Source organism: Astyanax mexicanus, chromosome 11 (assembly GCF_023375975.1).
Source record: "Astyanax mexicanus isolate ESR-SI-001 chromosome 11, AstMex3_surface, whole genome shotgun sequence".
Taxonomy (NCBI): Eukaryota; Metazoa; Chordata; class Actinopteri; order Characiformes; family Acestrorhamphidae; genus Astyanax; species Astyanax mexicanus.
The window spans coordinates 26,001,611-26,022,071 of NC_064418.1; the positions used below are offsets into that span (position 1 = coordinate 26,001,611).

The 20,461-nt window shown below is 36.9% G+C and overlaps 1 protein-coding gene across 1 annotated transcript in view; it reads right to left on the reverse strand.

Moving 5' to 3' along the window:
- The window catches only part of man1a2 (mannosidase, alpha, class 1A, member 2), a 169,756-nt gene that overhangs the window by 47,949 nt on the left and 101,346 nt on the right, over positions 1-20,461 (reverse strand). Inside the window, exons 5-6 of the mRNA XM_049485404.1 lie at positions 13,942-14,060; positions 843-923 (exon numbers count right to left, since the gene is read on the reverse strand). Coding sequence (XP_049341361.1) covers positions 843-923; positions 13,942-14,060 — 200 coding nt within the window. The remainder of the gene's footprint in view (positions 1-842; positions 924-13,941; positions 14,061-20,461) is intronic.

A 20,461-nucleotide genomic window follows, 5' to 3' on the forward strand; every position in this document is an offset into this window, starting at 1 on the left:
AATCACATTAAGGTCATGGAGTGGCCCAGCCAGTCGCCAGACCTCAATCCGATCGAAAATCTATGGAGGGAGCTGAAGGTCAGAGTTGCCAAGCGACAGCCCACCAACCTTCATGATTTAGAGAGGATCTGCAAAGAAGAGTGGGCCAAAATTCCCCCTGGTGTGTGTGCTAAACTTGTGGTTAACTACAACAAACGTCTCACCGCTGTGCTTGCAAACAAAGGCTTTGCCACTAAGTATTGAGTGTGTTTGGCAAGAGGGATCAAATACTTATTTTCCTCATTGAAATACAAATTAATTAAAATATATTCTTTAAAATTATATTCTGGATTTTTGTCTTGATATTCTGTCTCTCCATGTTAGAATATATCCACCATTAAAAGTGCAGAAGGATAGTGTCTTTATTAGTGGGCAAACAAAGAAAATCTGGGGAGTTTCTCTTCCACTGACGGACACTAGATTATACTTCAGAACAAAGAAAAAAAATTGAAGGAGAGATTATTATTGTTTTCCACAACTAATCACAGATCCTCACTGAGAGCAATGAAGCTGCAGCTTTTAGAATCGGTAGGATTTATTTCTAGCTAAACATATGCTTTATCCCAACGGGTGTTTGTGACTAAAGTGCTGGAACAGAGCTGGAACGTTTTTGGTACAAGCTCAGTTCTCGGATTGAGCGGGATGTTTAGAAAATTTGAGCGCCTTGGTCTGAGGGTGGCGCTGGTAACCAAGGTAAGATGGATAAACACTTCAGAAATTAGTAGCGTTTTCTATTACTACATTTTGAAAATTGCTTTAAACTGTCGCCCAGCACGAAAACATACAGTACAATAGTGCCTTACTTCTTGTCCGGAGAGGTAGTATGCAGCCAGCAGTCCTCCTATGAAGCGGATATTGACCTCAAAGACGGACACTTCTGCATTCTAAAGGAAAGAAAAAAACAAGAAGGGTCAAATTCATGCAGAAATAACAATCAATGCACAATTTCTGTGTTCTACACACTCACACTTACATTTTATCAAGTATTAAAGAAGAATTATCAAACAATATATTATTCTTTACTTTTTTGTAAGCATTTAAGCAAAGATGATTTAAAACAGTCTCAACAGTTTGTTCTCTTGTTTGCCGTTTGAGTCATTAAACAGATAGCAATAAGATTTTTTTTTTAAATAGTGTAGTGCACACAATGACCAATGGCATCACAATGGCACAATTGCATCAGCAGCCGGAGTCCAAGATGATGCTTCCCACTAAGTGCATTGGCTATCTATTGATGGTGCATGCTGCTTTATTTTAACTTTCGGTCTCAAGTATTTTTGGCTTCCCACTTCACATTAATGTTTACAATGTTTTTCATCCTGGGTACTTAAAAAAATGAGAGGAGAACATGAAGTGTACTAAGTAAGTTTATAGTATATCTTATAGTATTTGTGTGAAAGTCGCATTTGGGATGCAGCCAAAAGAAACTCTCACCAACTTAAACATTTTTAGTCACCCACTGCACTTTTTTAGTTAGTTTAATTTAAGTTCTGTTGACAACCCTAGAATTTTGGTCCAACTAAAGTTAAGTCAATGACATTACCTGTGAACCTAACACACCTAAGTTGGCCTAACTCCATATTTTGCATTGTGTCAGCTACATTTGTTTAGTTAAGTTAATTATTAAGCAATATCAAAGTTGACCAAACTGCCAATTTTATGCTGCATTAAGTAAAATGTATGCCTATTACGTATATGTCTAATTATCAGCTATATAAGCTTGCGGTAATGTAAATATGACCAGCTGAACCCAGCCTGCATATAATGCCACTCAGCAACACCAAACACAGTAACTTGCTCTTATAGCCTTCAACATTAAGACCAGGCTGTTAACTATTACATAACACATGTTTAAATCCCAAAAGAAGGCTGCAGCCTGTGGAGAATGACTACACACTGATGGTGAATGAGGGGTGGGAGCACACGCCCAATATGCAAATAGCGTGACCAACATCAGGTGAAAACCCCAGCATAATTGCTCAGTAGATCCCATTTAACTAAAGAGTCAAACAGAGCATGTGCAGAGTAGTTGGCTTGGCCTCAACTAGGGTTCAACTACAACTATTTGGAAATTTTACCAACTTAAATAACTTAGGACAACTTTTAACAAGAAACTTAATAAAAAATAAAGTTAGTAGAGGTTTGTTATAGTTTACAGTAGGGGTGGGCAATATTATATCGTATACAATATATCGTGACATTAAAAATCCATATCGTAATAATAGTTACTAATTATAGTTATAGTTAATAATGTTTTGTCTTAAAAGTAGTCTATTAATTATTGTGAAGCTTATATGCATGCAGTTTATATGCATGCACTAAATATTCTGCAATATTTTTTGCTGCATTATATTATTTTATGCTATATTATTTATTTTGCCACATTATGATTATGCTGTTATACTTTTATACTATATTCCTGAAATTAATGAATTATTTTAGTTTTCCTATATCGCCAAGTATATCGGTATCGCAAAAATACCCTGAAATATCGTGATATTATTTTAGAGCCATATCGCCCACCCCTAGTTTACAGTGCAATTCAATATTTCTTGTTCAGCTGCTTTAAAAATTACATTATTTTTTTAGTTTGGATTCCGCTGCTCACTAATGTTTAAAATATTAAAGTATTAAATCAGCATTATATTATGAGCTGCATACAATTTTACTTATATACTTACATACTTACAATACAATCTTACTTCTTAAAATTATAATAATATTGTTAAAACATTTCGTAGGACAATGTATCCTAAAAAAAAAAAAGTTATTGTTACAAGTCTAAGCAGAATATGCCATAAATCTGAAAAAAAAAAAAAAATGCTGATGGTTAGGAGAACAGTATCGTATGCTTTGAGCAGACAAGGTTGTGAGCACAGACTGCTGAATGATGGGTCTGCAGTGGAGGAAGGATGTGGACGTGTGTGTCTTGTACGTGCCTGCTCGTACATGTTTTACAGGGAGTCGTGTCTGTTGTGTGCATGACTGATGCTAGCTAGAGCCCATAAAAAAAACCTGCAGGGCCTAGTCAGCATCCATCTCACTGTCAGCTTCAGCTAGCATTCACACCAGGATTTAGAGTCAGGGACCACCACACCCACACAGATGGGAACCACCGGTTAGCTAAATCATTCAGCCACTGATGCATGTAGATGAGAGTAGATGAGTACAAGTCACGTAAATACTTTCCTGTCACATACAGAGCTCTCAACACAACACAGCATCCTATATATACTGATTATAAACTATAAACTGACTGATATTCCCAAAAAAAAGAGGAATACATATGTTTCAAATGATTCAACAATCACTGCCAACATATCTCTATGCATTTTTTACATTGACATATATGTTAAGCAATACATTCATTTAGTATTCACTTAGACTATGATTACATTACAGACTTCTTGTATGATAAATTACCATTTACATTGTGATTGTGTTTAATTGACTTTTAATTGGGTGTACTGTCCTTTCTCAGATGGAGGGGAGTGACACACACACACACAACACACACCTTGGATTGGGTCCAAAAAAAACAGCCTGACATTCAGAATGATGTTAATAAACAATACAACACAAAAGAAGGCTCCATCCATATCTGTAGCCATATTTAAAATGAAGCAAAACTGAGCCTTTGTCTTGCCTTCTAAAAGACATTGCACCCTCATCCATGCTTGGTATTAACATCTGCCCATGAACAGAGTGGAAAGAGGGACTTATAATTGTTCACAAAATTGTTCAAAAGTGTTGGGCAACAGGACTTCAAATAAATATAAGAAATAATTGAACATTTTATCTTGATTATGATCAAGGAATGATTACTTTAATGAATATTAATGGACACAGCATTTGTTTTGGTACAGGCTGCTGAAGTTGCTAAGTTGGTTTACTGTTCGCTCGTCTTCATGTTGCTTCCATGTGGTGGCCTGACATGTCCAGTGCATGCAGTATGTTTTTAACCCTTTAACTTCTACTCAAATGCCTTTACAGGAGAGTTGAGTCATTGTATTTTATTTTAAGAATGTTGGGCTAATAGAATTCCATATAAATCACAGTGTATTTTAAAAGTATGCTTTTTCAGTTCTCATCCATAAATTACTCCACACATGGATTATTTTTGATAGAATTGTGAGAAATGTAAGTAAATCATTTTCAGAATGTTATGGTATTAGATGTTTTAATAAATGAAACAACGCACACTTTACTACCACCAGTATTTTTTTTGGTATTTGTGGTTAGTCTTAATATTTGACCATGTGTTATCATAAACATTTATTAGAAAAAAAATATATATAAAAAAAACCTTTTTATTATTGCTTTAAACAAATAAATAAAAAATACAGTATTTTTCGTACACTTTAAATCTTTTACACACACTTAAAATACTTAAATTTTTCCCAAATTTTACAGTGCACCTTATAATACGGTGCATCTTCTGTATGAATTCTACCAGTCAGGTTGTAAGGAGCAATAAAGGCACAGCGTTATACAGGAGTTTCGGTGAAGTTTCTCCAGCACCAAGGCTGGAGCAGTATTAGCATTAGCTGCTAATTGCAGTGCTTGCTCTTCTGCCATTCAGAGGTGAGTATATCGGACTGTAGTCTGCACATTTCCCGTGTTAAAACAAGCTACGTGGGATGAACCGCAAGCTAATAGCTCCCTGGCTTACCAGAAACACTCAGGGTTCCTTAGTGTAGCTCTGTCGGGCCACATTTACTCACCGTGGTTAGCGCTGCTGCTAACCGCCCAATAAAATACTGGAAATCTAAGCTTACTGTAAATAAATGAAAGCGCCTTACTCGCCCAAATAAACAGTTTTCAGGAGAGAAATCTGTGTAGATTAATAAACAGCATTCATTTGACTTACAAATGATAAAAACAGACCAAGGTAGACGTTCATTGATAGTGCACCTTACAATACAGTGCTCCTTATAGTCCGTAAATATACAGTACTCTATGATTTTCTCTTTTTCCTTAATGAGAATGTTAAAGGGTTAAGGGTCACACACTCAAATGCTCACACACAAGTGATTTCAGATGTCAATATTTAGGCCTCAAACTGTTACCCATGTACTTGAGTAACTTGTTCTAAAGCAAAGAGAGATAGTAAAGAAAAACAAACAAAAAACCACGTCTTGTTATTGATTCCAATAAGAACAGACTGTTCACAGACAACACATGTCAATCAATGGCAATGCACAAAAAGTACTCTGTTGTCAGTTAAAAAAAAGTTCAACAGAGCTGAACATCTGAAGCAATGGATCCATGAGGCAGGTCTGAGACGAGGCTTCACAGTCCCACTGATGTTGAAGTAGATGGAGGAAACACTCAGCACTGCTGTCTGCTCACATCCAGAGCTGTCTTTTATACACGCTGTATTCTTCAGTTTGTCAGAAATGAGATGTCTATTGTTTGTTTTTTTCAGTCCTCAAGCATCTGACCTGTTTATAGTGTGATGAGTTCATGCCCTTAAATACTGCAATATAACTGCTGGTCTGTACAAATAGCTGTAGAAAACATGAACACTGTGCTTCCATTTCCTACTGTTTAATAGAAATTAAGCCAAAACTGTTCGCCATGTTTTCAAACTTGAGGTGGAGACAAACCCATCTATTCATTTGGTAGACCCGCCCCATTTCCTAGCCCAAGTGTCTCAACCCATCTTCATTGAATTTTTACAGTGCAGCCTAAAGCAACAGGGGCAGAGTAGATTTTTGTCTAACAGTAAAGGTGCAGATCATGTGATTTACATTTAATAACAGTACAAGAGCTCAGCTATTGCTTTGGTCGGTCCGGTCAAGGCTGTAAATTATTTAATTCCTAAGTGTAACCCATCCTTTTTAGGAAATAGTATAAAAAATGTAAATGATCATAGAAAAAGCTAACTGTTGGAATCAGACACTGGAATTAGACCTCTAATAAACCTCTAATTAAGAAATGTTTAAATATTTTAGAAAGAGACCTCTAATAAGCATGTTTCAAGAAAAAAAGTTTTTTTCACTGAAACCTATGGGGATGGGCAGAGCTTCACATTATTCTGCAACCAGCCAGTATAGGCACTAAACCTGTGGTAGCTTCACTTTTCAGAGATGATGATTTGCCCCTGTCATTAGTCTGTCATTAGTACAGTAATGAGCTGTATGGTTAAACTTAAACTGGTTGTGCCTACAATAATAAAGGTGCAATCAAATATTGATATTGTATTGTATCACAATATTTTGTTTTGCAATACTGTTGCAAAACACAATATTGATTTCTAATCTAAAGACTGATGTCAGACAGTGGTTCATTTAGAGTCGTGTACTCTGTTGTTATATCCCACTGTTCTAAAATGATGTACAGTACACTTTTCAGCTCAGATTTTTAAAGATAAAAGTGTGTTTTTTATATTATAACAATTTTCCTAAGACTTACACATACATATACAGCCTATACGCTACATCAGCACCATTCATCATAATTCAAATTAACCTAAAACAAGACAAGATTAGCCATGCACCAATCAAACAAAGTCTCTGGAGAGCTGTGTTCACAGCTCTTGATAAAGGATAACATTTCAAAAAACTTGAGCTGCTCCTCAGACAGCTCTCCTGAAGCAGATTAAACTTGCTTTTAATCAAAAAGGACAACACCATGTTTCAGACGGGTCGCCTTGCTTAGCCTTCATTTACCATGTCTATTAATTCTGACAAAAGTGTGCATGGACCAGATTAATTCAGATATGACCGTTCTCCAACCAAGGTCTATTAATTCAGCTTTTGGTTTTACCGGCATGATTAATTCTGATGGCATGCAGCCTCATCCATCATCACAACGCTATCAGAAAGAGAGAAAGAGCACGCACACAGCAGGGAGAGAGAGAGAGAGAGAGGGAGAGGAAGGGAGATAGATCAAGAGAAGGGGGTGGGGAGGTGGAGTGACTAAAAGTGACTCACCACAGTACAGCAACCTAAGGACGACTGGGTAATTCAGTTTTTAATATTGATATTAATAGTGATATTATTATATAAATATAATAAGTATTAAAAGATCTTATCTAAATGAAAAGATTATTGGACTAGGGCTGATACCAAAGTATCCAGATACTTACTTTTAAGGGAGCTGACATTCTGTTGGATTAAAAAAAATTTGGGCACCGCTGATCAGAACAGCAATTTCAGTTAAGTATATCATATAGCAGACGAACACAGTGATATTTAAGAAGTGAAAAAAAAGTTTACGATTACCATTTACAGAAAGTGTGCAACAATTACTTTTTGCACTAATTATTGGAACACAGAATTTGTTTGTTAAGCTCATTGACCCTTGACCTACATACACAGATGAATCCAATTATGAGAAAGGGTTAAGGTGGCCAATTGCAAGTTTTCCTCCTCTTTGCATCTTCTCTGAAAAGTTATGGCTAAAAAGTGGCAGGCCAGGAAAAATCTAAGATAAACAGAGGCGAAGGATGGTAAAAAGTTATAGTCGACCCACAGATCAGCTCCAAAGACGTACATAATCATCTTGCTGCAGATGAGTCACTGTACACCGTTCAGCTATTCAGCACACTTTACACAAGGAGAGTCAGTATGGGAGTGTAATTAATGCAGAAGAAGCCTTTTCTGAGCACACGCCACAAACAGAGTCGCTTGAGGTATGCTAAAGCTAAAGCACATTTAGACAAGCCAGCTTCATTTTGGAATAAGGTGCTGTGGACTGATGAACTAAAAATTTGAGTTATTTGGAGGGCGGTATGAACACAGCATTCCAAGAAAAACACTTGCTACCCACAGTAAAATCTGGTGGTGGTTTGTTTCATCATGCTGTGGGGCTGTGTGATCAGTGCAGGTACTGGGAATCTTGTTAAAGTTGAGGGTCGTATAGATTCCAGTCAATATCAGCAGATTCTGGAGAACAATGTTTAAGAATCTTTAAGAAAGTTGAAGTTGCACCGGGGCTGGATACTTCAACAAGACAACAACCCTAAACACTAAACACTGCTCAAAATCTACTAGAGCGTTCATGCAGAGGAACAAGTACTTCGTTCTGGAAATATCATCTCAGTTCCCAGACCTGAATATTTTTGAAAATGTGCTTGGAAACAATCAAACCTGACTGAACGGAAGATGTTTTGTAAAGAAGAATGGTCCAAAATACCTTCAACCAGAAGCCAGGTTCTAATTGTGTTATTTTGGATTAAAAATGTGTGAATGAGCAGATTAAAACACAGTAGTTTCACAGTAGTTCTTGTTTCAGCACCATTAGCAGTGCCATAATTTCTTAGGTACAAAGTTTTCAGCAGCAAAGCTTTCAGGAAGTGGTTTGATCAGAAAAAACTCCCAGAAAACCCATTAATCTTCTGCTTTTTTAGGCATAATATATTTGGCTGTGCAGAGATGGTAGCAGAAGCATATTGATGCCATTAATTACAATATTTTAGACGTTTTAAACTTAAAGTGGGGGTTTCTCAGCACTGTTAACTAACCTAACTTGGGACCACAGAACCATTCAGTGGGAGGGCATAAGAAATAAGGGATCTGCCTATTGGCTAGCTGGGCCAGGTCACAACTATAGAGCTGCTGGATAAACCCAGAATTCCGGCGCCGGAATTTTCCTGCTGAATAAATCTGATCACGGCAAGCTAACACCCTGTTAGAAACAATGGTAGACATCGGCCTCCAGCGTGCAAAAACCACATCAGCTACTTCGAAACATTCATATACCAAAGAACCAGCTAATATTTTTAGCTAATTTATTTTAAACTTAAAGGCATACCACTTATTTCCATTTATGCAAGGACATGATACAGAAATTCGACTCAGAATCATAAGTTGCTATAAAAATCCTACAAACACTTGCACTTTCTCTCTTCATGTTTTAAGAAGGCCAGCAAACATCTGAGAGTACAGAGCACACGTCTGACCACCAACTGACCACAAAGTACTTGAAGAGCAAAACAGTGAGAGGCTTAGGTCACGCAGCTGCTCTCTCCTCAAAAATACACAGCAATTAGAGTAAAGTTAAGTGCCAAAGCTCAAAGACAGAGAAAGAACAAGTGAATGTGTCTGAGGATTCACGCAGACTGGATGCGACACCTTTTACATTTAATACTTTATTCTGATTGGCCATTTTCTAAAGTCATAAAGACAGTAAGTTCGTATTTTAACCTTTAAAGGCTAATAACCCTAAAGTAAAATCTGGAAATGAAGTATATACTGAATTGTATGGTTAATTCTGATTTCTTTACAGACAAATTAGAACAAAACTATTCAGGTCTTGTGGTGTGTTCCCAGTATGCAGTGGGTAAAGAAGGCTAAGGAAACTGATAAATCATTGTCAGGGGTAGTCAAAGCTGAATTATTAGTCAGGGAAAGAGAAAAAAATGCTTTGGAAGAACAATTAATTGTCCAAATTTGATCATGCATCCTTTGTAATATTAATATTAAAGTATTAAATAGCTTCTCTAATAAAAAGTTTATTATACTTTACTAAACACTAATAGTAGTTAACACTGATGACACCAGTAAACATACCTCCTGCCTAGAGCTGACAACGTAATACAAATGAAATGCCAGTCAGTATTAGACTGCTGAGGCAAGAATCGACTGCTTAAGTGGGAAACAGCGTGAGCATGCTAGTCTGCATTCATTCAGTCCCTGAAATTCCTCCAACATCAGTATGTACAGCTCTTACACGTCACTTTCTCAAAACAAAAGAATCAATTTTCTTGGTGCTACTGACCCTCAGCACTGGCTGACTGCAGCAAATGGCCCTGCCTGAAGTCTCAGAAAAGAGAAAGAAAGAGAGAGAGAGAGAGAGAGAGAGAGAGAGAGAGAGAGAGAGAGAGAGACTTTCAAAGCTAAACTGCACAAGGTCAATAATTAACAGCCAGAGACACACAGAGGGTAAGGTGCAGTAAGATTAAAGAAAATGTAATGTGGAAAAGAATGATAAAATGAAACGTGTGGGAGGAAGAAATGTGAAGAAAATGAAAAGAAAAAAATATAGAGATATAAGGCTGTTCATTTGAAAAACTATGACTTTTTGGCATTCTGACAAACGAACTGACAAACACCCTGCAAAACAAAATGGCCAAATATGAGGAACTACAGGTCTGAGGAAAAGCCAAAGCAGAAAGAGAACTGAAATAAAGTATATACACACAAAACGCATTTTTCTTCAGACGATAAAGATAAACAGATTTTTATCTGCCGAAGTCTGATGCATTTTTTGGTCTCTGTGCTCTATAAACAGGTCTAGAAACAGCACAGCTCCCAAATTTCCACTCTTTCTGTTTCTCTGCTCCCTGTGCACTTTTGCTCTCCTTAATTTCCATCTTTAACATGAGTGTTCATTAGCTAAAAAAAGGAAAGTTTAAGGTTCTTTGTGGACAAACAGTGAAAACTATCTTGATGTGTGGAGTTATTATTTTTTAGACGAGAACTGAAAAGGTGTGCTACTGATACACATAATGACCTCAATTATTTTAGCCAATCATTACTCTGCAGATGAGAACAGGGAACAATCAGGTTGAATAAAGTTTTTCTAGAAGAATGTAAAGGGTTAACCATTGCATTTTTATTGTCAGTGTTCTGCTTAACATATAAGCTTTTTGTGTTTAACTAGTGCTGGAAAAGATGTCTAAAATTGATATTATAAAATATTTATAATATATATTTATTAATATTTATAATACAATTCTGATATCCATATAAACAGTATTAAAGTCAACATCTGTGAGGTGTGTGTGTGTCATAACACTGGCAGCCTGGATTTTCTTTATTATTTTTAGTATTCCAAGCTGAATTAAATACAGATTTTTAGCTTTTTGATAACAGATTGATGGCAATGTTTTAAGTGATATTGAAATATTGCAAAAGTGTTTAAAATCCCTGTTATTTTAATATTTTCTTTATGATAAATGTTGATTTAGCGTATTTTTCGCACTATAAGATGCACTATCAATGAACAGGCATTCTCTGGTCTATTTTCATACATAAGGATAATCAGATATTAAGGCGCATTTTATGTGATGCTAGTAACTAGTAGTAGGAACAGGAGTGTCGCCATGTTTTACTTCGAAATTCAGCAGATCTCACCACCAACTATAAAGCTAAACTAAGTTAACAAAACTTCTTAAAAAAAAAAAAAAAAAAAAAACATTTCAGATGAGTCAGACATGTCAAACGATCTAAATCTACACAGATTTCTCTCCTAAAAACTGTTGGATGATTACAGTGCTTTCGTTTATTTACAGTAAGATTAGATTTATAGATTTCCACTAAAGCTGGAGCATTAGTGACTAACCACTAGCGGTTTAAACACGGTAAACGTGCAGGTTTTAGCACAGTCCAATATACTTACCTCTGACTGGCAAAAGAGCTAGCGCTGTGGTTAGCGGCTAATGCTAATGCTGCTTCAGTAGTGATATCCAGGGATAGCAGCAGGCTACATGCTGATAATACTCACTTCTGGATGGCCAAAGAGCTAGCGCTTCGCACGGTTAGCAGCTAATGCTAATACTGCTGGAGAACTAAATTGAAACTCCTGCATAATGCTGTACTTCAGTGGAGTGGCTTTACTGGCGATTTTTTGGGGAAATTAATATACAGTAAAATGTTTATCCAGTCCTATCTGCAGCCATGACAACTGATTTCTTAGTGGTCAACCTGATTTTAATGCATCCATACACAATGACATTTGTTGACTTTGTCGTCCATCTGTTTCGGATTGTTGTAAAATACATTATTAATATAAGTATGTCTGATTTTGAAACATAACATGCTTTTTTTTGGCTGTAAAAAAATCAGAACTTGAGTGAATGTGCCCTAATAACAAGACAAGGCAGAAAATACAAATGTTCCAGACTCGAGACAAAAGACAGAATAAATGCTCTGCAATGGGGGCAAAAAAGAGGAGAGCCATAAAGAAACCGGCACACTCCATCGTATCTGATGTAGGAGAGAAAAAAAAGACAGATAGTGGAGTAGACAGAGGCAGACAGAGAGAGAATGGACAGATAGAAGTGTCTTTAATGGCAGAGCCATATTGAGAGTGAGGAGCAGATCTATGGGTCCCTGGGGCTTCGCTCTGGGACGGCTCTATTCTCTCGCTATTATTTTGCCTACCATTTTCTGCCCAACCTCGGTCTGCCTGCTCATTTGAGGCTTTTCTTCTGCGTGGTAGGTAGAACTCTCCCGGTCTACATTGTTTCCATGGTGCTACTGCTGTATCCTGGATACCACCATGTCATATTCACTGCTCTCTAACCACGCTTAAGTCCATGCAGTGCCAGCATACTCAAACAGAATGCAAAACTACAGCGTTTTCAGAGCTTGCCCAACTTTCAGGCCTGCTTGCTAAGCTTATGGAGAATAACATGATGTAAAAAGTGGAAAATGGCTGTCAACTCACGATTCAGCAAAATGCGTCTTAGCCACAAAATTCCAGCGTTTGCAAATGTGAAAAAAGCATTGTAGAATCTCGGGGTAAGGAAAGCCCAAGGCAGAATTTTGAGCTCTTGTAAAAATAAGATATAAACAATGTGGCTCCTGAGTGGCGCAGCTGTCTAAGCGCTGACAATATTACCCAGAGATAGATTGATCAGGCGAAGGGGATTAAAAGGAAGAGGTCTTCTTCTATTCTCACCCGCTTCCTCATCACGACACATGGCATCTGTTGTAACTGATGTAATGGAATGGGAAGGTGTTCAGCTGTCCAATGACGTGGCATTAGCAGCCATTGGAAAAGAGGTGTGTGCCTATTTAATATAGATCAGACGTAGCACATGCATCGGATGGCATCTTGCAATTAGGGTGGGCGGAGATGATTTTATTATTTTAGCAGAGAAAACTACAAGTAAAATCCTGCCAATTACAAGCACCACACTGTCCTTGTCGCCATCACCTTCCGACTGTGTAGTTATAATGCTGAATTCCAGGTCCGATGAAGTATTACAGTGTTTGTCTTTTTTTTTTTTTGCCGGCAGTGTATGTAACACATAAAAGCAGTAGTATTATATCTATGTACTTAGGTTTTGTAATATCATTCCTACACATAGTACTGTCCATCTCCTATCTGTGGATGATTTTTGGTGTTTGAATAAGAGATGTATAAAGTACTGTAAACTAAAAAAAAAATGACTTGAGTAGAAGTTAAAGTGTTCTTTAAACTCCACACTTGATCATTTTCTTTACTACTCAAGTACTGAAAGTAAAAGTACACTACTGTTTTATGTAGTTAATACAGAAAGCAGAGCAAAGGGCAGAACGGGAGCAGCGAGGTCTTCGTATAAAAAAGCTTGATCGCTCGATTCGCTCAATGATGAGCTGCTTAATCAAACCCGGTGACAATGCAGAGCATCTACTGCTCTGGCTTCAGTGATATTTGGGTTTGGGATGATTCACAACATTTTTAGTAAAAGTAATAAACCCATGGAAAACATGTTGTGATGTAAAAGTGGAAGCAGGAGAAAATAGTACTGCTCCATTAAATACAGATACAGCATTTTAGTACTTAAGTAAAGTAATGAAGTGCTATGGTGTAGTGCTTTATTACTATGCATATATCTGGACGCACAAAATTTCATACAGTGTATTGTTGCAACTGATATCACTAGCAGGGCTAACCTGGGATATATGAAGTGGGATGTTTTAGAATACAACAGAACAGAATAGAATAATCTGGTTGATAAACCTGTTTCAATCTGTTTTTTTTTTTATGTTTTAAAGTAGTATACCATTATCTAAATGTCATAATTCCCAGCTCTGATATCAAACAGATTGCAGCACAAGTCTTCTTATTTTTTGGGGACATCTGAAGCTGACACATCAGAGACAGATTATTTAAATTTAACAAATGAAACACAACCGTATTCATTTCATGGGCAGTAAAACGTGTGTGCATTGGAATACTCACCACACTGAAGTCCAGGTTCTGTTCGATCCACTCCTGACCGTCTTTAAATTCATCATGAAGTCCCATTATGTAGAGAGAGTCTAGGGCATCTACTATCGTAGCCCCCATTTGGGAATTACCTGCAGAGACAGAGCACAGACAGATGTGTCAGCATGGATGACAGAAACAAAGCCTCACACGCTGTAAGACATCAGAGGTCTAATATCCCTCTGGGAATGCATTTGCATCATCCTGAGGGAGTTCTACACAGAAATGTATGTAGAAAAATACAGGAGAGTCACGCAGGCACTACCAGTTCGACCAGTAGATGAGTAGGTGGCTTTCTAGTCTTATTTTCTTACTAGTCTAGTCATTTTTTAGTTTAATATGTACTGGATTTTATGTATTTATTCATTTATTTATTTAGATGTTTAAATTTAAATTCAATTGATGTGGGTTTATGTAACAAAACCGGTCCTTACATTGGTTTTACATGACCACTTCCCATTCATCTTTTTCTTCCTCAGAATTACAGAAGTTGCTGTTATTATTGTGCTTTTTTATGCTGGTGTGTAAATATTCTGATTATACATTTATTTTCTAGTATATTGCCTCTGATTATAAAATGTAAGGGTTCACATACTTTTAACTCGCCTGCTTTTTAAATGTTTACTCTATGTGCTCAACAAAGGTAATGAACACTACTTGTTTTTCAGCAATTAGTTAGATTGTGTTTGTCTATAATGTAAATTTAACTTATATATGCCTTGTATCTATTGCCTAATTTGAAATGAAAACTAACCTAAATATATAAAAAGGTGTGCTAATAGGTTCTATTAATATGTGTATTTTTTCTTTTTGCAGTGATGGCCTGCGCTCAATCACCGAAACCTCATCTCAACTGTGAAGCATGGGTGAGGGTGCATCTATGTTTTTTAAGCTGTTTTGCTGCTTTAGGGACTAGAGAATTTGCGATCAGTGAGAAAACAATAAAATCAGCAGTGCATTCAAACACTAAACAAGACAATGTAAGGACTGTCTGTGACCTAAAGCTGAACACAACAATTCCCAAACAACACAAGTAAATCAATAAATGATTAAAAAAAGAGGAGTTGTGTTCTGGGATGGACATGCCACACTCTAGCAAGTCCTAGTGACCTTAACCTTTGATCTTGACCTTAATTGTTATGGTGTGCCATGACCTTAAATAAGCTGTTGATGCATGGGGTTCCAGAAATATTGATGAACTGAAACATTAGTAGTGATAGCTTCTTTCTAAGGGATGTACATGTTATTAATCTCAGTGTCTCACTTACTTTCTCTAGGTTGCACTGTAGATGTTTACTCAATAAAAGACATGAACACTACTAGATTAATTGTGACGCGTATAATGATCAGACCACATTTTTATAAATAATCAATAGATAGCGCCTTTTCACCAAAAATGAGTTCCATTCCAGTTTATAAGAACTACGGTGCTTTTCAGCAAGCCAGCCAGCGTTCCATCAGGTCATAAATAAAGAGGCATTGCACAGTGGTGGTAAATAGAGCGGTCATTGTTCTTGCTGAATAACCCAGTATTCTTCGGTTCCCACTGCAAACGAACATTCCTGGTTGTTGGTCAGGTTTGTCAGGTTCTTGAACCAGAACTGTGCCGGTTCCATGTCGGAGGAAAAGCGCTATTAGAAATCCAAACAAATCCAAAAGTAGGGGTGTGCCATATCGTATCGTACACAATACTATCGCCAACATTTTTTTATATCGTGAACTATATTGTACCTGAAATATCGTTTTTTTGATTTTTTTTTTTTTGCAAAAGAACAATTCACACTGTTCTGTACATTTCCCATTATATATCTACTAGGAACAGATTATATCTGTTCAGTATCATTCATTTTACTTTATTCCTGGATATTTGAAGATGTTTGGAGTGCATTATTAGTATCATTTTTTTAATTTTGTTGCAGTAGAGTATTCCTGAAATTATTATTTTTTTATATAGTGTTTTGTCAATTTTACCAAGAATTATCGTTATCTTACAAATATCATTAAATATCCTGATATTATTTTAGGGCCATATTGCCCACCGCTATCCAAAAGGTTTATTTACTCTTTCCTAACATGCACTGGGGATGTTAAATCAATGTGCTTAATAAAGGATTTTAACACCACACCTGTTTGTGTTATTCATGTACATTTTATTACACTAATCAATGCAAAAACTAACCAAATAACTCCACTGTACCAGTGTGTTTTTTAATCTCTTAACACAGCAAGATAATAAGAGCCCTGTTATTCTGTCCTCATCATGCAGCTCTAGTACACAGTGTGTACCATCAGTGGTCAGACTTCACTAAAGCAGAAAGCAGAAGGCAGTAACAGGCCCAAAATGCAGGTAGAGCTCAGTGTGCTTGTCCAATTACTAACTGTGGCTGCTGAGAGTCAATGGCTGTTTCTCTCCCTAATTACCACTTACTTTCAGCAAGGCAAAAAGGAACAATAGCAAGACACAGGACTTCATTACAACCACACTGACAGCTACATAACACACTCTCTCTTTTACACATACACACAAAAAATCATACTGCTCAGTGTGTCTCTCTTTTACACACATACACACAAAAAAATCATACTGCTCAGTGTCTCCACAGCTCAGTCCATTTCCCAGCCCAGCAAACAGGGAGAGAGACGCAGTCATGCCTGGTGTTGGATGTAAAAGTGAAAGTAGTGTATATAAATACATAAAACATGTCAGCTCAGAGCACAGAGTGCAGAGTTGGAGGACAGTCCTCCTGCCTATACACTGAGACTGTATTCACTGAGATATAAAAGGATCAGCACTTCACACATTACTGCAAACAGAAATTCAAATGCACTCTCTGCTTCTGGCCTGCTCAACAACATACCCCTTTTATTCTATTATATGCGGTTTGTTTTGTTTTCTTTTCACCATTATCTACAATAACACAGACAATGGTAAAAAAAGCAACGATAAAAAAATATATAAAAAATATTTTTTGCTATTAAAAAAGTGGTAGAACAACATTGATGTGTTGTCTGATGAGGATAGCTCTTATTTTCTGTCAAAAAAAACGACAAATATTTGAAAGTATTGGGTTCTTGTTTTTTTTTCAGTATTAGTAACTAATTAAGAGCTGCTGTATTTCTTTGTATTGATGATAATTTGGATACAGTCTGTTTGCTTGTTTGTATTAATACATTTTATTTTGACAATCTGTTTGTAAATTTGTTGCCTTTAGGAATTCTGGTGGTTTACTGTTTGCAAACCATAACTGTATCCATACGCTTCATTCATGTGAGACAGCTGCTCAGTCTGTATGTTTTCATAGCAGCTTTGCGTCATAATGGAGGGAATTTCTACTGTAAAAGAACCACTACAGATGTGTATTTATATATATATATTTTTTTTAAATAATGTTTTTGTAAAAGCCATTCTTTCCTCATATCTTATTTTGGATACAATACATTGCCAAAAAAGAAAAAAGAAAAAAATATATATATTATTAAATGTTGCTGATAAAAATGTAATCAGATTAATGACAACAATATTCTGATATTAACTGATATTAATCACACTTGTTCTGCTTAGGATACAAGCTTTTATAGTGTATATATACATGTAATAAAAGAATGAATGTAAGAAATGTAAAATGCAACTGTACTTACATTATTGGTGTCAATTAAAATACTAGTATTTACTTGTATGTTTGAAGGGGTGCTGGTATAAAACTGCATGTCAAATTGGATAAAGGATTTCTGAATAAGAACTTAATTTGTTGAATATAAAAATTTCAGGAAGTGTTGGGTATTGCACACGTGTACAATGTTGACCATTTTAATGGACTGGAAATATTTAACGGCCAGTTTTCAGTAATGTGAACACTGTCCCTTAAAGAACCTCTTACACTAAGAAGCTAAGAGGCATGGGTATGTGTGTAGCTCAGACCTAGCTCCTTTATTTCATTTATTTTATGTCTGTTAGTAATTCCATAAATGTGCTTTGGTGCTGCAGTACCTCAAGAATTAAGTAATACATTTAAAAAGCAAGTAGAATAACACCAGAGCGAGTCATAGTGTCCTAACTGCTTTATGTGCTTCATGTTTTACCTGCCCCAAAGCACTATATCTGGGTAGGAGCTGGAAGTCTGAACCAAAAATGGTTTTGGAGGGATGTGTCCTTTGTCATTGTGTTGTCCGTGTTGTTCGCTCTTCAGTCATTCATCCACAAAAAAATTGTGTGTTGGGCAGGGGCGGGGCAGATTACAGTGGAAGTCGGGGTCAAACTTAGTGGCCTAATTAACTTGCGTTAAAAAAAAAATAACACGCTACTGCTACAACTGTTTCAGATACAATATTTAAAAATTACCATTTTGAATATTCTGATATTTACAATATACTGCCCATTATAACAATTTTACACTGTACATAAAATGTATTTTTATCCCTCAATGCTGTGATTCCACCAGTGTTATCTTCATCACAGAAATCACAGGGCCTTATCATTCCACAGGACAACAGTTTTAGCCCTGACACTACAGCAGATGAAGCTCCTGCTGCTTAAACAGTGTACAGCAGTGTCAGTTGAAAGCTGTTGAAAGCTGCAGTGTGCTGCTAGAGCCCTCTCAGTCACGTTACACAGGCTGGCCTGCAGTGTTATTATCATTACTGACAGAAGCTCTAAATCACTCTAAAAATATTCAGCAGCCTCCTGCCTCTCAGCACCGCTAATGTGTGTCCATACTGTACCTGAGCCTGGCAGGGGAAAAAATATAAGATATAAAATATATATATATAAAAAAAGAAAAACCCGCAACCCATCCATCCAGCCACTATTTCTTTCTGTCATAACTGTCAACTCGTCATTATCCGCAATTCATTTATTTCCCTTTTTCCATCCTCATCCCCTCCTCAATCTTTTGTCTCCATCTGCGCCAGTGTCTTCTCACCCAAAAACTCTCTTTGAATCTGGAGTCTAATTTCCACAATTTCATCTCCCAACATCTGTTCCATCCATCGTTTGCTCTGTTTCAATCAAGCGTATCCATTTCTGCAGCCCTGGCCTGCTCACAGGTCTCCCACCGTCCAACTCCGCACACTGCATGACCTCACCTTGTTTTACTGCGCCAGCCTGCGGCCTGTCTGAGTCTGAGAGCACTCCTCATCCACGTCAAACACTCCACGTCCCACAAATCAAGGGCATCATGCTAAATGAATCTTGATTGGTATTCATAATGTTGGCCTTTGCAAATGCCAAACACGGCTTGTACAGAACAAATTAGATTCAACAAGGTTATTTGCGATATAAAAACAACAGCAACAAGCACCAAATCAGACGCTCGCTCTCCCCGATCTCCCGGCCCCTCCTGAGCGGCGGCACTGCCAGTTTCATTAAGTGACAGCTTTCAGGCTGCTCTAATGCGAAGGCACACATGGCAACCAGTGTGATGATTTCATTATTCAGACTTCATTTTCTCCGCTGGCTCATAAACTCACTGTCAGGTTGGGCAAAAACGAAAATAAGAGCTTAGCTGAAGAGTTGGTTGTGTTTGAGTGCGTTAGAAATGGACTGATCAGTGTTTTTAGGGGCGAAACATTTCTGATCATTTTTCAGCTTGATTAACATATCGACGATAAGGATCAGGGGTGGGGCTAGATACCACGTTAACCTTTCTAGGTAAACGTGATGGTGATGCATTATCGTGCAGAGCTTCTGTTCTCACAAGATAAATGCACTTTAAATTTTTAGGAATCACCCACAATAAAAAAAAATGTCAAACTCCATCTGAGCACCTGCTGAGAGAATCATTCAATTCTAGGATTTGCATGCAGAATTGCACTGTGAAACACAACCGAAAGCTTGCTGCTGTATTTTTTGCTTTATTTGTGGTTGTGGTTAAATGTGCTCTGCAGCATTTACAGTTTTGTGCGGACAGTGGCATTAGTTAGCTTGGTGTTGCTGTGCTAATAGCTACTTACATAGACTGAAGTAGGCTAAAAATGGGGTAATCTGGTCTTTTAAGAAGGGTATCCAGTTAGTCGTGTTAAGAGCATTTAATCACTTTACTCCATGAGACATGTTTTTTTTTCTACACATTCTACAAATATAGGGATTTAGGGCTGAGCAATAAACTAAAAGTTTATCTTAATATAACAAATATATTAATATATATATATATATATATATTTTTTTTTTTTTAAGAGTAAACAAGTTTTTTTTGGGAGTTTTTCCTTAAGACTCAGAAATTATGTTGTACGGAATGTTGTTGGAGATTGTAAAAAAAAAAGTTATCATGCTAATCCTTTGATAACAATGTTTCAACAACATAATTTGCCCAAGACTGTACTCTGTTATGTTTCATCCCTCTACAAACAAAACCATTCCCACACAAATGACCTGTACACATTCTTTTTTAGAATTAAATTGACGACATGGTGGCTTAGTGGTTAGCACGTTAGCCTCCCGGGATTGGGGGCTTGGGTTCAAGTCCCTATCTAGGTGGAGTTTCCATGTTCTCCCTGT